The sequence below is a fragment of the Lithobates pipiens genome, unplaced genomic scaffold (genome assembly GCF_037356315.1).
Source record: "Lithobates pipiens isolate NorthernLeopardFrog02 unplaced genomic scaffold, aLitPip1_a1.2 Scaffold_16, whole genome shotgun sequence".
In the NCBI taxonomy this organism is placed as follows: Eukaryota; Metazoa; Chordata; class Amphibia; order Anura; family Ranidae; genus Lithobates; species Lithobates pipiens.
Window position 1 is genome coordinate 249,772,812 of NW_027507748.1, and position 18,895 is coordinate 249,791,706.

Genomic DNA, 18,895 nt, shown 5'->3' on the forward strand with positions numbered 1-18,895 from the left:
ACTCACTGAAGAACAATCCGCTGCCCTGGAGCTCCCAATTACTGTGGAGGAGCTTGGGGCCACGGTGGAGTCCTTGCCTAATGGTAAGAGTCCTGTTCCGGACGGATTTACTAAGGTTTACTACAAAACTTTCCTGCCACAGCTACGGGCTCCTATGTGCGCCTACTTTAATGCAATAGCTGGGGGTGGTGCCGTCCCCCCGGAAGCCCTTCTAGCTCACATCACCGTGATACCGAAGGAAGGCAAGGACCCCACCGTCCCCCAGAGCTACCGCCCTATTTCCCTTCTTAATTTGGACATAAAGATTCTGTCAAAAATCTTAGCAAATAGAATGAAGCTCCTTATTCCTGACCTTGTCCACCCTGATCAGACAGGCTTTGTTGCCGGGAGGGAAGCCAGGGATAACTCCCTTTGAGCGGTCCATCTTATTCACTGGGCACGCTCCCACCCAGCCCCGCAACCGTATATTGTTTTGTCCACTGACGCTGAAAAGGCCTTTGACCGCATAGACTGGTCCTTCCTGACAGAGGTGCTTCGCTCTATACAATTAGGCCCGCGGATGTTGACTACGATCGCGGCCCTATATTCCACGCCTTGTGCCCAGGTCAAGGTGAATGGGACTTTGTCAGCTCGGTTCCCTATTAGAAACGGCACGAGGCAGGGGTGTCCTCTTTCGCCCCTCTTGTTTGCCCTGGTGCTGGAGCCATTTCTCCGCACGGTAAGGGCTAGCCCTGATATTAAGGGCCTCCAAGTTGGTAATACAGAACACAAACTCTCGGCCTATGCTGATGATGTGTTGTTTCACCTTACAGACCCCCTGCTCTCTCTGCCGAACCTGATGAAGGAACTGAAACTTTTTGAGTCGTTATCTAATTTTAAGATCAATTTTTTCGAAGTCGGAAATACTCCCCGTTCACTTAGCCCCTCACCTTGTAGCGTCCCTCAAGGCAGCCTTTCCCTTCGTTTGGACTATGTCGTCCCTGCGATACTTGGGAGTGCACTTAACGAACCGTTTTAATACCCTGTACCTAGCCAATTACCCACCTTTACTGGATGCGATCAGGAGAGATCTTTTGCAATGGACGGGGACGGCGTTCACGTGGTTTGGCTAGGTGAACATCATAAAGATGAATGTCCTACCCCGTATACTTTTTTACTTGCAGATGCTTCCGGTCCCCTTGCCCAAGTGCTTCTTTGACCGCTTAAGTAGTATGATGTCTCGCTTTATTTGGAACGACCGTAAACCTAGAATAGCGTTACGGATGCTGCGTCGTTCGAAGAGGAGGGGTGGCCTGGGTGTCCCGGACATTAGACGGTATTATCAAGCTGTGGCCCTCCAGAAGATTCTGGATTGGCATTTCCATTCTCGAACTAAGCTCTGGGTCCCTCTAGAGAAATGTCTGGCGGGCAGGAATTTATCTTACGCGCCCTGGCTGCCCCGGGAATATAGAGGCCTGGCGGAGACGACCTCCCCCTTGACGACCCATGTGTTTTCAGTTTTGGACAGGCTCAACCCAACCCTTAAGCTAGCTCCCCCTATGTCCCCGTTGGCCCCACTGGGTGGATTTTTATGGTTCCCGCCGGGAGAACAGATGGCTTTTTTTGAGGATTGGGTGGACGATGGGAACGCTAGTTGCGGGAAGCTCTTAAGGGATGGTGGTCTCATGCCGTATGAAGCCCTGCCCGTAGGTAGGTGCGGTTCACGAATGAACTTCTGGAGATACCGACAACTGCACCACTTTTTCCAGGTACATGGTCATACTATCAGGGATCCCTTGTCCCTTACCCCATTTGAGCGCATTTTTCTAGCGGAGGAGCCGACTCCGCACCTGGTTTCTGAGTTATACCAGCTGTTGGACTCAGCCGGCCCCCAAGCCACCCCTGCCTATATTAGACGATGGGAGACTGACATGAGTACGACGTTTACAGAGACGCAATTATCGCACCTTTATTCCCTCACCCATTCGTCCTCTAGGGACTCCAGGGTCCAGGAGACCAATTTTAAGCTATTGGCACGTTGGTACCGGGTGCCAGTGGACTTAGCTTGTATTTACCCCTCCGCTTTGGAGCTATGTTGGAGGGGATGTGGGCAACGAGGGGCCCTAGTTCACATATGGTGGGAGTGCCCCCTAATTCGACCCTTCTGGGAAGACATACAGGGCCAAGTAAAGGCAGTGACCGGGATAGATGTCCCTCTCTCGCCGCTGCACTTCCTTCTGCAGGTACCCCCGGTCCCGCTCAGTGTTTATAAGAATACTGTGCTGGCACATTTGCTGAATGCAGCAAGACGCCTGATTCCGATATACTGGAAAAGGCCTGGAATCCCCACTCGAGAAGAGTGGTGCAGGGGAGTGCACGCGCTGAAAGAGGCAGAGAATTGGGTTGCCACATGTAAATGCCTTGAAGACCGATTTCATGAGATCTGGAGACCTTGGTCGGCATATGCATCGGACCCTAACCACGTACCCTCCAGTTTAGACGTGGCTCTGCTGGAGTTGGCAGACCCTACCCTTAAGGCTCTCAGACTGGGTGGAGCCCGGGGGGGGGGACTGGATTTCCCCCTGGAAGCTCTTAGCGGGGGAATACTGCCTATGAAACTTAACACTCGAGAGTGGTGTGCCCGGTGCGGACAGAGCAGACGTTTGGAGCCTATACTCAGGTAAATTGACCTACTCTTCCTGTTTTCTTCCTGTCTTTTTCCTCTTGCCTCCCTTCCCTTCTTTTGTCTCCCCTAATATACCCCTTCCCCTCTATCCGCTGCAGACGCAGCTGTTCTTCCTTACTACCCTATGCTGTCCTTTTCTCTTTTCCTCTTCCTCTTTCCTTACCTCTCCACCTTTCTCTGGTCTGAATGTCGTGTAGCCTGAGCTACCGGAGCTGGTAGATGGTGGGCTGGGATCCCTATTTTGACGCTGGGGCTGCCAGGCAAGAATTTTTGAGATTGGCAGAGGGAGGCGTTCCGGCCGACCCTCTGTGGTGACACCGGCTCCCGGGATACGCTGGCGGTGGAGGGTGGCTAGCTGGCGGCTGTTAGGGCCCCCCCCTCTACCCTAGTGCCGGGACGGTGTCCATTTTTCAGGTAACTTTTTGCCAGAGTAGTCCCACTATCTGTTGGGGTAATTATTTTCTTTTTACCCTTGCAATTATACGGTTTTCCCAGCCCACCTACTATGTGTATACCCACGATATTCTCCCTTTCTTTATGACTCTAAGACCTCTCTCTTTAAGTTTGTTTATCTGTTCAACTTACATGCTGTTAACCTGACACTAGAGCGGCTTTTCTGAGGCCGATAAGTATTGCACTTGAATGTGATGTTGGACTTGTCTTGCTTTTCATGTTTCTGTTTCTGTTATATTGCAATAAATACTGATTACACAAAAAAGGTGAAAAAAGTTCTGAAATGTATCTTTGTCTCATTTTTTTACATTACAGAAACCTGACATTTTAACAGGGGTGTGTAGACTTTTTATATCAACTGTATATGCGCGTGTTTACAATTTTTTGCATGCAATTTGTAATTCTTAAAAGTGTAGTTTCCATCCTCACCTCCTCTCCTTCACTTAAAGTGATTGTAAACAATCACCTTGTAAAACAATCCATTTGGTTTAACCCCTTCCCGCCGAGCGTACGCAGATCTGCGTACTCGGCTTCCGGGGGGTATACCGGGATGATGCCCGCACCTGCAGGCATCATCCCGGTACCGTTTTTTGCAGCAGGCGATTGGCTTTCCAGCCATAACAACCGATGCGGCTAAAAGCCGCTCGGCTGTTATGCCGGAGGAGCGGGAGGGGACGACCCCCCTCCCGCCGCCTCTCGCCGCTGTTACCGGTGCTCCCGCTCGATCGGGAGCACCGATTCCCTGTCCGACGCCTCCGGCTGCTGCGGAGGAACTGGAACGAAGCCGTAATCGGCTTCGTTCCAGTCTCCTCATCGTAAACACGGAAGCGACGTCATGACGTCACTTCCCGTTTACTCGGCTGCCAATGGCGCCGGTTTTAAAAAAATATCCGGTATTCAGAATCGCCGTTTTCGGCGATCTGAATACATTGAAGTGTAAAGGAGGGGTGGGGGGTCTTTTAGACCCCCGATCCCTCCATAAAGAGTACCTGTCACCACCTATTACTGTCACAAGGGATGTTTACATTCCTTGTGACAGCAATAAAAGTGATCAAATTTTTATTTTATTTTTTAAAACAATTTAGTCGTTTTAAAATAAATAAAATAAATAAAAAAATAAAAAAAAATTTTCAAAGCGCCCGCCGTCCCCGCGAGCTCGCGAAGCAAAGAAAACGCATACGGAAGTCGCGCCCGCGTATGTAAACGGTGTTCAAATCACACATGTGAGGTATCGCCGCGATCGTCAGAGCGAGAGCAATAATTCTAGCAGTAGACCTCCTCTGTAACGCTAACCTGGTAACCGTAAATTTTTTTTAAAGCGTCGCCTATTGAGATTTTTAGGTACCGTACTTTGTCGTCAATCTACAAGTGTGCGCAGTTATAAAGTGTGACATGTTTGGTATCTATTTACTCGGCGTAACATTATCTTTCACATTACGCAAAAAAATTGGGCTAATTTTACTGTTTTTTTTTTTTTTATTCATGAAAGTGTCCCTTTTCCCAAAAAGTTGCGTTTAAAACACCACTGCGCAAATACCGTGTGACATAAAATATTGCAACAATCGCCGTTTTATTCTCTAGAGCCTCTGCTAAAAAAATATATATAATGTTTGGGGGTTCCAAGTAATTTTCTAGCAAAAAATATGGATTTTAACTTGTAAACACCAAATTCCAAAAATAGGCTTAGTCATGAAAGGGTTAAAATAGAAATGAAAGGCAACGCATTTGTGAATGGGTATAAAAAAAAAACATTATAAATACCTTGTTTCTCTTTTTATGTGATCATATTCCCTCTGATTTCAGCTGCATAACAGCTGGGAGGAGGATAAACAGCAGCACACTGAGCTTCCCATTGAATGGCTGTGCAGCGGGGGGCGTGTCAGGACAAGTCTGACCATTGGAGAAGAGAGTACCCAGCATAGCTAGAGAACTGACAACAGTGTGTTCTCCTGCTAAGTGTCATCAGTTTTAGTGGGAAAACAGAGGGACTGGCAGGAACACCAGGGATTTCACATTAATAAAGCAATACAAAGAGAACAGGATACTTTCTCATTGTACATGGTACAGCAACCACATATCAGGAATAGGAAGTTAACGCTTTACTCGCTTTCTTAACCACTTTGAGCGCCTTCTTGCCCAGGCCAATTTTCAGCTTTCAGTGCGGTCAAACTTTGAATGACAATTGCTCAGTCATGCTACACTGTACCCATATGACATTTTTTATCATGTTTTTACTTTCTTTTTGTGGTATTTAATCACCACTGGGGTTTTAATTTTTTGCTCAACAAACAAAAAAACACATACAAAAAAAAGAAAAAAAATGTTTCTTTGTTTCTTATAAAATTTAGCAAACAGGTTGATGAGGCTGCACTGATAAGTGGCACTGATGGGTACCGATAGGTGGCACAGAAGGGCACTGATAGGCAGCATTGATAGGTCGCACTGAACTGACCACAGTGTGCTCTTCTGCTTAGTGTGGTCAGTTTTAATAGCGAAGCAGAGGAACTGGCAGAAACACCAGAGATTTCACATAAAGGAAGCATACAAAGAGAAAGAGAATACTTTCTCATACAAGAACATGGTACAGCAAGCACATGTCAGGAATAGGAAGTGTTGCGGTAACAAACGCTTTAATACCAACCTTTGACAGGCCCATTACCTCTCTCAATGATAAGGGATAATATTAGTTTGTATTAGCAAGTGCTTTTTCTTTTGGTGAACTGGCAGTGCGCTGTCCTGGATGGAGGGGCTTTGACCTAGTTTTCCAGCATCCCATCTGAGGTAAAAGGCGGTTTAAATATGTTCTGCAAAGAAAAAACATATTAAACATGGTGTGTGTGGGAAGGCGGGGTTGGGGTTGAATGTAATCACAATAAAACATTGGACAAGGTAAGCAAACAAGGATAGGCCCCTTAGTATGAAAGTCAAGATTTCTATTTTAAAAAGTTGCCACATTTGATTTTTGTGATAACTCGCAGCAGTACTTGTACATTACATTCATTTATGTATTTTTGTTTTACTAACTTTATCTCTTCTTCAACTTTCTATTTGCTGTCATGGAAATTAACAGCAATCATTCAACGAGAGCGTAAGTTTCATTTAGGAGCCAAATTTGTTTCTATTTGCCACAAAGTGAAAATACACAGAGCTACTTGTCTAGCTGCATGATTGTTTAAAAATTGTCATACTGTTATCATGTTTTTGCTTGTCAAATAGGCCAAGGATAACAAAATGAAAATTCGGATGACTGAGCACGCTTTGTTTTCTTTTCTTTTAAATGAGCATGATGCATGCAAAAAGGCGCCTAATAATAACCTGAATCAAATATATAACACTGAGCATGTTGGTACGAGAATTCAGAACAAATATTTATGTTGATATCTATTCGTGCGCCTAAAAGGCTAAATACCAAGGGCCAGGTTTCTTTAAAGAAGACAAATAAAGATTTCTAGATGTACTGTTGTTTGTTTAAATGTTGTCTGCCAAGTTGTTCATGTTTGGTTATGTTTGTTTACAAATTGAACATATAAAATTGATTTGGAATGTTAAAATGTCATGGATTACAGTTTAACTTTCTAACTTTTCCTTTTTTATTCTACAGTTATTCAGCCACCAACCATTACTAAGCAATCTGTGAAAAATTATATTGTTGACCCACGTGATAACATCATCATTGAGTGTGAAGCTCAGGGAAATCCACATCCGACGTAAGTAAATAAAAAAGTTAAAGCAAAGTTCCACCCATTTAAAGCGGTAGTAAACCCGCAATTTATTTTTTTATTTTTTTAAACCTGCAAAGCAAAAGGCATAATGAGTTAGTATGCACCGCATACTAGCTCATTATGAAATACTTACCTTAGAACGAGGCCCCGACATCTCGCCCGATCCACGCCGAGGGAGCCGACATGCTCCCTCGGCGTCTCTTCCGGGTATCGCGGCTCCGGCGCTGTGAGTGGCCGGAGCCGCGATATCGTCACTCCCGCGCATGCGCGCGGGAGATTTCAATCCGGCCGGGCGAGCGCTGCCGGATTTTCACGGAGAGAACCCCCTTGTGCGCATGCGCCGCTGCAGTCAGCGGCGCATACCGAGGGGAATATCTCCTAAACCGTACAGGTTTAGGAGATATTTTTTTTACCTACAGGTAAGCCTTATTATAGGCTTTCCTGTAGGTAAAAGTTAAAAAAGTGGGTATACAACCACTTTAAAAGTCAGCAACTACAAAAAGTGTAGCTGCTGACTTTTAATAAACAGACACTGACCTGTCCCATGGTCCAGTGATGTGGTCCCCCGAAGCCTTGCTTCTCTCCCCCTCCTCTCTGTGGCGCCGGCATTGCAAGTGTGGGTGTCTGGCTGTGGCTTCACAGCCGGCGTGCACTGCGCATGCGCAAGCCGCACTGTGCGTTGTGAATGGTCGGGCAATCACAGGTCCCAGAAGATTGCAGGGAGGGAGGGGGAGAGGTGAACTTCCGCTCCGTGCCACAGCGCTAGGAGAGGAAGTGGGAGCTGAGTACCTTTGAAAACGATGTACCTGCCCCCCCAAAAAAAATGACATGCCAAATGTGGCATGTCGGGGGTAACAACGACCTTAAGTTCCATTTTTAGGGGTAACTCCACTTTAAAGGCATTTTTTTTCCTTTATTTAACCCCCCTGGTGGTATTCCCGAGTCTGGCTCGGGGTGGAATTTTCATACCAAAAGCGGTATCCCCGAGCCAGACTCGCGACTGCATCGCTGGATCCAGGAGGAGGTTTACTTACCTTCTCCCTCGGATCCAGCGTTGTCTCCCAGCTGTACAAGCGAGCCGTGTCTCGCTCGATGCATCACATCGCCGATCTCCGTGCCCTGCGAGCGTTGCGACGCACGGGGACGGAGATCGGCGCCAAATTCAAAAAGTGAAACAAACAGTAAACATACAGTATATTGTAATCTTACAGATTACATTGCTGTATGTAAATATCTCACCTCCCCGTTGTCCCTAGTGGTCTGCCCAGTGTCCTGCATGCAGTTTTATGTAATAAAAACTGTTCTTTATGCCTTGAAACTGGAGATTGTCCATAGCAACCAAACTGTCATTTTACATCAAAAATGGTTTTAGACCAGCTAGAAAACAGCGATAATAAATTAGAATCACTCGCAGAATTGAGCGATAGTGATTTGTGGGGAGATCCGTCATCAAATACTGAAAAGTAATGACAGTGACAATTCTGCAACTGAGCAAATTTCAGTGTTTTTGATTTGATTACATTATTGAATAATTTTTATTATTGTTATATTATTATTTGGTACAATTATTTATAATTATTTATTATATTATAATTTATGATTTCATTTTTCAAACTTTATTATACCCGGGATGTCTGCTAGACTCTGGTTTGGACAGATTTAAGTGAGTTATTCCTAATGCCGCATACACACGGGCGGACTGTATGGCGTACTTAGTCCGTCGAACAATCCGACGGACAGTCCGTCATACTTTCCACTGAACAGACTTGACCACACACGGATACCCAAACAGTCCGTCGAAAGCTTGCGCGATGACGTGTACAGCACGTACGATGGGGCTAGAAATAGGAAGTCCAATACACAGCAAAGCACCCTTCCACCGTGTAAATCCTTTCTGGGCATGCGCCATTCTTAGTCCGTCGAACTAGCATACTGACGAGCGGATTGTCCGCTGAAACCAAAGTACGACGGACAGAATTTCGAAAAATCCGAAATACTTAGTACGCCAGACTGCACGCTGAAAAAGTCCGCTGAAGCCCACACACGAGCGGACTGTCCGCTGAAATGTGTTTCGACGGACTAAGTGTGCCATACAGTCCGCTCGTGTGTACGCGGCATAAGAATTGCAGGACTACAATATAAAACGCCAAATTTTCATGCAAAATAATGGTACCGCTTTTAGCACCTAAAATCCGAAATAATCGTACCGCCAGGGAGGTTAAGTCAACAAAAAAAAAAAACAGACACATTACATTACATTCAGAAATGTGTATATAGTGTGTATGTGTGTGTGTATTTTATATTCTATATTTGCTTGGTAGAACGTAGTAGGGACACTCACAGGTCTTGACCAGGCGCATGTGACCAAAAAAGAGGAATCAGCACAAATAAGCCTTTCAGTAGTCCAATCAGTAGAGGCGCCCGAAGTGGTGTTTATAAAAATTGGCAGGCGTTTATCTGGTGAAATGAAAAAAAAATCTGATATTTCAGCAAAGTAGACTACTCTACACTACTTCAGGGACCTTTGCGGATTGGACTACTGATGGGGCTTTTTGACCTGATTACTCTTTTTGATTCCTACACCTGTCTGAGAACCAGGATGGGAACCCCCAAGACATAGAGAGTGACCACGTTGACCTTGCATAGAGACAGATTTTCTCCACCTGCGTATTTGGAATGTTGTGTGTTCCCCACCCTTTTGGGCAACCGCAACCTCAACAGATGCAAGTTTAACTTTTTCTTTCTGTTGTGGAACAACTCAATAGTCTTTATTCCTTTTGAAAGCAAATCACACTGTTTTTCAATTAACGTATTACACTATAAGGGCTCTCCTACACTGGATCATACACCGGAGGGCATGTCAGGAGCAGATGCAAAGGCAGAAGTGTAGTCAGGATACAGGCTGGATCGGTGATGGGCTGACAGCAAGGTAGAAGAGGGAGCAGGCAGATGCAGAGTCAAACAAGCCGGGTCAGGTACAGGCAGGAAACAGGAACGCCAGAGGCAATCCGGGTCGGTTAACAGGAACAGGCATCAGAAACAAGGCAAATGGAACACACTGGAACGCTGTAGAGCAGACAGCACTGCGCCTGGGAACTGGCTGAGTTTAAATAGCCTGTTTTGGCGCCAAAAGCTGTCACGGTGCATGCGCACCAATGGCATTCTGACAGGGGCATAGGTAACAGGTCATCTTGTTCGGCAGCCATCTTGGGTGATAGCTTGCCCTTCCTGACAGGCAGAGGTAACAGGTCGTCTTCTTCGGCTGCAATTTTGGCTGCTGGCATGCCCTTCCTGACAGTAAATCACCTGCCATGCACAGCAAGGAGGAGAAACCGACTCCTATTTTTCTGTCTGTCCATTTTTATGTCACTGAAAAAAGATAAGAGGCCGGCTCAGAGCTGGATTAACTCTTTGTGGCAACACGGCACAGTTGACATGAAATCCTATACTGTACATGTACAAGATGCAAGCCTTAATTAAAAACATTTTTTGGGGGTTTACATCCACTTTAAAGATATTTTGATATTTGCATAACTCCTCCCAAGTGGCAGCCTACTGTTTGAATCAGAGATGAGAGCTTTTGAGAGGCATAATAAGGCAGTGTTGTTTTAGGGACCCAGTGATGAAATGACTGTGTCTAAAATAAGGTATATAATTAAAATGGAATGTTTTTATTTTCAAAATGTATTTAGCATGTTGATAAGAGGGGAAACGTGAGCACTATACATACGTTCTTTATGTAGGTTATTTAGCTAACTGGTGCAACTGTCGCAGAAAGTGACACCTGGTGGAACATAAGTATATTGATGAATTTTCTGTGTTAAGTACAAATAATAATAATACCAAATATTATTTACAGATCTACCTATAGTATATATTTTGTCTGACTGTCTATCTAACTATATTCTACTGATTTTTTTTAGATTTACATGGACCAAGAATGGAAAATTTTACAATGTTGCTAAGGATCCAAAAGTTTCATTTCGTAGACGTGCAGGAACCCTTGTCATAGACATTTATGGGGGTGGTAGACCAGAAGATTATGAAGGGGAGTATCAGTGCTTTGCTCGCAACCAGCATGGGACAGCTCTTTCGAATAAAATCTTACTTCAGGTTTCTAGTAAGTTCCCAGTTCTGAGTTACAGAGTCAGGGAAAAATTCAGTAATTTATATCAAACTATGAAATGTATTTTCTTGCTTGTTTTCTTGCTTTATGCTTAAACATCTCCAGCAACCTATTCTGTAAAAGCATAGACATAGAAAGTATTTCCTCTAAAAGCCAGATTTATATATACAGGCATATTGTATATATGCTACTGCATGTCACTATTCCTCCTTGGTATAATATTATTATTATTAATATTTACAATTTATATAGCGCCAACAGTTTGAGCAGTGTTTTACAATATATGGCATTAAGTGACTACATCTGATCCAGCAACAGATTCTCATCCACTGGGGCTTCTCCAGTGAATTATGAAGAAATGAATCATATACTATACAGTATCTCACAAGAGTGAGTACACCCCTCGCATTTTTGTAAATATTTTATTATATCTTTTCATGTGACAACACTGAAGAAATTACACTTTGCTACAATGTGAAGTAGTGAGAGTACAGCTTGTATAACAGTGTAAATTTCTTGTCCCCTCAAAATAACTCAACATGCCATTAGTGTCTAAACTGCTAGCAACAAAAGTGAGTACAACCCCAAGTGAAAATGTCCAAATTTGGCCCAATTAACCATTTTCCCTACTCGGTGTCATGTGACTTGTTAGTGTTACAAGGTCTCAGGTGTGAATGGGGAGTAGGTGTGTTAAATTTGGTGTTATTACTCTCACTCTCTCATACTGGTCATTGGAAGTTCAACGTGGCACCTCATAGCAAAGAACTCTCTGAGGATCTGAAAAAAATTTTGCTCTACATAAAGACTTTGGTTCAGATAATGTCAAGCGTGTGTGCAGGCAACCAGTTGAGGAGTACAAAGACAAATGTAGTGGTGGGAGTGTCAAGGTCTGAGGCTGCATGAGTGCTGCCGTCACTGGGGAGCTACAGTTCATTGAGGGAACCATGAATGGCAACATGTGCTGTGACACACTGAAGCAGAGCATGTTCCCCTCCCTTCGGAGACTGGGCCGCAGGACAGTATTCCAACCTAGCGACCTCAAACACACCTCCAAGACACCCGCCCGGAAGTGACGTTCGTATCTGGTTTCATTTGCTGTTTGTCGTATGTGTCTATTTTTCCTACTTCACTTGTGAGTAGTTTTAAATCATTTAAATAAATTGCTATATTTTAAAAAACAACTACACTATGGCGGTTTTCTCTGATTCATTCCTCTGAGTTTACCTACCATCCATGAGGAAGCCATAAGAAGTCTCCTAAAGAAAATTCGTTTATACAGCCATCCCTGCAATCACCTTGGTGCCCATTACTATCTTTTGCTGTGTTACTCACAGCAGTGAGGTAATTGCATAGTATTAACACTATCTGCACGGACCATCACGGATGGATCTATCACCCAGCACGTTGCACGTTTAATCTCGTGTGCCTACTGATTTGCACGTTTAAAATTTGTGTCCATTACTATTTTCGCTGTGTTACCCACAGCAGTGAGCAGTGAGGTAATTGCATAGTATTAACACTATCTGCACGGACCATCACGGATGGATCTATCACCCAGCACGTTGCACGTTTAATCTCGTGTGCCTATTGAATTGCACGTTTAAAATTTGTGTCCATTACTATTTTCGCTGTGTTACCCACAGCAGTGAGGTAATTACATAGCATTTACACCACCTGCACGGATCACCACGAATGGACTCATTACCCAGCACATTGCACGTTTAATTGAGTGTGCTTACCGAATTGCACGTTTCGATTTGATTGTGTATGGGACATTTTATACAAATCACGATTTAATATTTATTTATTTTTCTTTGTATATATATATTACACGCTGGACACGTGCATATATCTTATATCTTATTTTTTACGTTAAACATTTATGTGTTTTTTTTTTTTTTTTTTTTGTGTTTTTTTTTTGCACTTATCAATCACCGGCATGGTTTTTTTTTTTAACTCATTGATATATATGTATAGGGATATTCTCTGATTGATTTATGCACGGTTGCACTTTATATAGCTCTATAATTGCACATTTTTAGTCTTGTTGTGGCTATTTGAATGTTTTGTAATTAGCGCATCACATCTTTATTCAAACACCTCCAAGACAACCACTGCCTTGCTAAAGAAGCTGAGGGTAAAGGTGATGGACTGGCCAAGCATGTCTCCAGACCTAAACCCTATTGAGCATCTGTGGGGCATCCTCAAACAGAAGGTGGAGGTCTCAAACATCCACCAGCTCCGTGATGTCGTTATGGAGCAGTGGAAGCGGACTCCAGTGCCAACCTGTGAAGCTCTAGCGAACTTCATGCTCAAGAGGGTTAAGGCAGTGCTGGAAAATAATGGTGGCCATACAAAATATTTACACACTTTGGGCCCAGTTTGGACATTTTTATTCAGGGGTTTACTCACTTTTGTTACCAGTGGTTTAGACATTAATGGCTGTGTATTGAGTTATTTTGAGGGAACAGCAAATTTCCACTGTTATACAAGCCGTACACTCACTAATTTACATTGTGTGTAAAGTGTAATTTCTTCAGTGTTGTCACATGAAAAGATATAATAAAATATTTTAAAAAATGTGAGGGGTGTATTCACTTTTGTGAGATAATGTACATTGCTATTGGGGATGGGTCGAACACCCTGCAGTTTGGTTTGCACCAGAACATGCGAACAGGCAAAAAGTTCTAGCAAACATGCAAACCCTATTAAAGTCTATGGGACACAAACATTAAAAATCAAAAGTGCTAATTTTAAAGGCTTATATGTAAGTATAAGTTATTGGCATAAATATATAAATAATAAATATCATGCCTATGGGGGTCCCCTCAGTCTTCCTGTAAAGTGGCGAATCTGTGTGATGTGTAGAACAGTGCCACAGCTAAATGACGTTTCTGTTATACTGTTATACAAGCTGTACACTCACTAATTTACATTGTAGCAAAGTGTAATTTCTTCTGTGTTGTCACATGAAAAGATATAGTAAAATATTTACAGAAATGTGAGGGGTGTACTCACTTTTGTGAGATACTGTATATATATCAACCTATTTTATTTATTAAATACTGGACTTTCAAATTTTCAAATGATAGATTTTTTTTTTTTTATAAAAACAAATGAAATGCCTAGGTTATTCTAAAATACTCAGTGATTTAATATTAAGCAATGTATGAAAGTGCATCTCAAATATCTTGCTATCTTAATATATCTGATAACCTTGCCACATGTCTTTATTTCACAGGATCTCCACTATGGCCAAAAGAAAATTTAGATCCGGTTGTTGTAAATGAAGGGGCATCTCTCATTCTGCAATGCAACCCTCCTCCTGGTCTCCCTCCTCCAGTCATATTCTGGATGAGCAGCTGTAAGTGGGAGAGGCTAGTATGTGTGTTTCAGCTATTAGAATGTGAGGATATTTAAAAGTACTGTATTGTGTTGATAAAAATAGTTTAGTAAATCCTAATACCACATTATGTAGTTTCTAATTTAGGTAATGTATTAGTTCAAATCCTTGAAATAAAAGGATTGGAAAGGCTGTCAAACACATTAATACTGAGATACAATGCTGTGAAAAAGTATTTGCCCCCTTTCAGATTTTTTCTTTTTTTGCATATTTGTCACACTTAAATGACTCAGATCTTAAAAATGTTTTATTATTACACAAAGATAACCAGACTAGGCCACCCCAAAACCTAAATTTAGCTTTGTTTGAACCATTTGGAGGTGGACTTGCTGTTGTGTTTCGGATCATTGTCATGCTGCATAACCCAAGTGCACCTGAGATTGAGATCAAAAACTGATGGCCGAACATTCTCCTTTAGGGTTTTCTGGTAGAGCTCAGAATTCATGGTTCCATGAATATGGTAAGTCACCCAGGTCCAGAAGCTGCAAAGCAGCCCCAGACTATCAAGCTACCACCACCATGACTGACTGTTGGCATGATGTTCTTGTTATGAAAAGCTGTATTAGTTTTATGCCAGATGTAACGGGACCCACACATTCAAAAAAGTTACATTTTTGTCTCATTGGTCCACAGAATATTTGCCTAAAAGTCTTGGGGATAATCGAGAATGTGAGATGAGTCTTTGTGTTATTTTTGGTCAGCAGTGGCTTTGGTCCTAGAACTCTCCCATGGATGCCATTTTTGCCCAGTCTCTTTCTTATTGTGAATCATGAACACTGATCTTACCTGAAGCAAGTGAGGCCTGCTGGTCTTTAAATGTTGTTCTGGGTTCTTTTATGACCTGGATGAGTCGTCGTCATGCTCTTGGAGTAAGTTTTGTAGGCTGGCCACTCCTGGGAAGGTTAACCACTGTTCCAAGTTATCTTCATTTGTGAATAATGGCTCTCCTTGTGGTTCACTGGAGTTCCAAAGCCTTAGAAATGACTTTGAAACCCTTCCTAGACCAATACATGTACATTACATTGTTTCTAATCTGTTCTTTTTTTTTTTTTTTTTAGATTGTGGCATGATGTGTGGCTTTTTGTGATCTGTTAGTGTGCTTCGCTTTGTCAGGCAGCTTCTATTTATGTGATTTCTTGATTGAACAGGTCTGGCAATAACCAGGCTTGGGAGTGGCAAGTGAAATTTAACTCCAAAAAAATTGTGATTAATCACAGTTCATTCATAATTCAGCATGGGAGGGGGCGATTACTTTTTCACATAGGGTCAGGTAGGTTTGAACAGCTTTTTACCCTTAATAAATGAAATAATAACTTAAAAATTGCACCTTGGATTAATTTGGGTTATCTTTGTGTAATAATGACATTTGTTTGGTGATCTGAATTATTTAAGTGTGAGAAATATGCAAAAAAAAAAAAACACTGTATGTCATATATACAAACCTCAGTTGCTTTCATTGGGGCCATACTGTGCTCTTACATTGTACGTGGTCTAGGTAGTAAGAAATCAGTCAATTTTAAAGTATTAATTATCCTATCATCTGTGCTGCAGTAGCTGCCAAAAGGTAGCAATGCAGGTGTTTCCTCAGAGTCTACACACAATGTCCTGTGGATTAAAGTGAATGACAAGGCAGAGAAAAAAAAAAAAGTTTAAGCGTTGAATCCATACTTGAAGTACATAACTGTTTATAAGCCAGATAGATAGTATACGCCTATCTTCCTCTTCAGCATGACTACACACTCTGAATTTCTAAGCATGTGGTGTCAGCCCTGCCTACTTAATTTCTGAGCACAGGAAGTTATCAGATCACATTGTTTGGCAAACCCAAAAGGTATTTTTTGTACTTATCGAACAAAGTAAAGGGAAGAATTTTAAGGGTTTAGATAAACTTTATTTGCTCTCCTTCTGTGGTTTCATTTTGAACTTTAGCAGCATGCACATTTGACTTATGAATGAACGGGCATGTCTGATTATCACAGGGCATGGCAACTGTCCACACTGTGGGTTCCCCTTAGGAAAGGAGACCCAGAGTTGAGCATCCACATACACCAATGTGCCATGAAATTATGACCACAGACAGGTAAGGTGAATAACATTGGTTATCCCATTACAATAGCAATTGAAAGTGGTTGGGATACATTGAGCAGCAAGTGAACATGTTGTCCCTGAAGCTGGTGTGTTGAAAGTAGAAAAAATGGACAAGTGTAAGGATTTGACGACTTTGACACGCGCCAAACTGTCATGCCTAGATGACGGGGTCAGTGAAACTTCAAAGCTTCAGCTCTTGTGGGATATTCTTGGTCTGTAGTGTACAGGACCTACCAAAAGTGATCCAGGTAATGAAAACTGGTGATAGAATCATCGGCGGTTAAATCTCATTAATGTACATGGGGAGCGAAGGCTGGCCTCTGTAGTCTATATGTGATAGAGTCTTGCGAGTGACCCAAAAAACAAAACAAATTATATAGGCACTAGAAACACTATGAGGTTTATTTACTAAAGGAAAAACCACTTTGCACTTCAAATGCACTTGGAAGTGCAGTCACTGTAGATCTGAGCGGGACATGCAATTAAAATAAAAAACAGCATTTTTGCTTGCTCATGATTGGATGATAAAACTGTATTCATAAGTTGATTTGCAATGCACTGTGTAGTGCAGAGTGGATTTGCCTTTAGTAAATCAACCCCAGTGTGTGTGTTGTGTGTGTGTGTGTGTGTGTGTAAGGTATTCAAAGACCAGCTGCTAGCACTGATCACATCCCCATATGCACAAAAATCAACAATATAAGAGAGTGCAGCGCTGAATCATGAAATATAAACAAATATAAAAAATCATTGAATCAAACAACATATAAAGTGCATATTTAAATATCCTTGCAATAAAGTGCAAAAACATCATGTTTGCACAGAACGATCTCCATCTAATGCAGTGTTAGGACATATGTTTACCGCTCCATAGAGGGGACTGGAGGGTCCGATTGGGAACACCTGAAAAACAGACAGATGGACCTGACTGGTCAGCTAGTATGAAAGGGGCCTTAGCCTGTGAAAATACATATTGCGATAAAACATCATACAATGTAATATTGAATTTAAGGGCTAAATATCTCAAAGTATAAATATTTAACTAATTCAGTAAATGAAGCATGTTTTTTTAGTGAATTGACTTGTTTTGAGATTACAAATCTATTACCTTTCTTGCTTATCTAGCAATGGAACCAATTGTGCAGAACAGAAGAGTGTCTCAGGGTCTGAACGGAGACCTGTACTTCTCTAACGTCTTGCGTGAGGATGCTGTGACAGATTATAGCTGCAATGCTCGCTCCCATTTCACACATACCATACAGCAGAAAAATGCATACACTTTAAAAGTGCTGACCAGTAAGTGAGCTTTTATATTTTATTGACCCAAATCATTGTTTTAATACATTTTATTTCTCAAAGTTATGGACTTGCATTTAAGAAGAGCCTAATTCATCACCAAGTCACTGTCAATTGTTGTAGTGCTATATTATGCATCATTATGCGATCCTTATCATTATATTGGCAGACTAGTCTAAAACAGGCAGTAACCAAGTCTATATTTTATTTGAGTGGCACACTTCTTTAAAAAAACTACTTTAAGACCTTTTTTAATAGATGCATATTTAGAAAGCTCCATAATACCTAAAGCCGACCATCATGGATCAAAATTCATCTGGTTCAGTAGGGACTGGCTAAATTTCGATCCATGTATGGGCAGGGTGGTTGTACAGAATTCGGTCTACTGGACGCCTTATGTATAACCGCCCTGATGGATTTTTGATTCTCAATCAGGGCTGTTGGATATAGCTTGCATAGCTTATCAGTGTATTCTGAATGCAGGGAAGTCTTCTTGCTGTCAGAATAAAATAACTAAGCGGGGAGGATTCCCCTATCCACCATACATTTGTGGATGGGGGGGGGGGAACCCGCTGTTTGAAAAAAAAAATTCATGTATGGGCCGCCTAAGTTCACCAAAAATCTAAAATCAGTGTCCATTCATTAGGAGGTAACTGTCATCTATAGTTAGACCACACACTGCACTGGAACTGGACTGCACTGGAAGCTAGTGACACCACTGAGATGCCGAGTATTTAAGTGACTGTCATCCCTATGTACTGTATATGCTAAGAAAGTCAGAAGGCCTACACTGCCACTTAGTATTAAGGTTGTCGATAACTTGTCACTGTGAATTTGGTAATGAATTATCTTTCAGGTTTTTATTCCTGAACGTGTGACAAGGTTCTCCTTTAGATCAGATTGGTAAACACAGTTTTTGCCATATGTCACAGGAAATTGCTATTATTTGATTTAAGCTATTTATAATTTTGCTTTTATTTTACTAGAGGTTTCATGCTCTTTGGTGAAAATACCACTTTGTGTAATAATTGCATTTTGCTTGTTGCTGCTGAGGTTGTCTTGCTGCTTTTAATTTCAGCTATTTTAGCATAGCGGAATGTTTCATTCTTCTACCACGTCTGTCTTTTATCACTTGTTTTTGTGAT

General features: G+C 42.2%; 1 protein-coding gene across 19 annotated transcripts in view; it reads left to right on the forward strand.

Annotated features, from left to right (window-relative positions):
- NFASC (neurofascin) overlaps positions 1–18,895 on the forward strand; it is a 259,426-nt gene that overhangs the window by 106,549 nt on the left and 133,982 nt on the right. For 18 of the 19 annotated variants that reach the window (XR_013274473.1, XM_077481264.1, XM_077481260.1 and 15 more), the window contains 5 exons: positions 6,189–6,206; positions 6,720–6,825; positions 10,764–10,960; positions 14,208–14,330; positions 17,580–17,750. Coding sequence is in view for 18 of the 19 variants with exons in the window: in XM_077481264.1 (XP_077337390.1) it covers positions 6,189–6,206; positions 6,720–6,825; positions 10,764–10,960; positions 14,208–14,330; positions 17,580–17,750 (615 nt within the window). In the remaining variant the exon portion in view is untranslated. The remainder of the gene's footprint in view (positions 1–6,188; positions 6,207–6,719; positions 6,826–10,763; positions 10,961–14,207; positions 14,331–17,579; positions 17,751–18,895) is intronic. The other variant, XM_077481261.1, reaches the window with a different exon arrangement.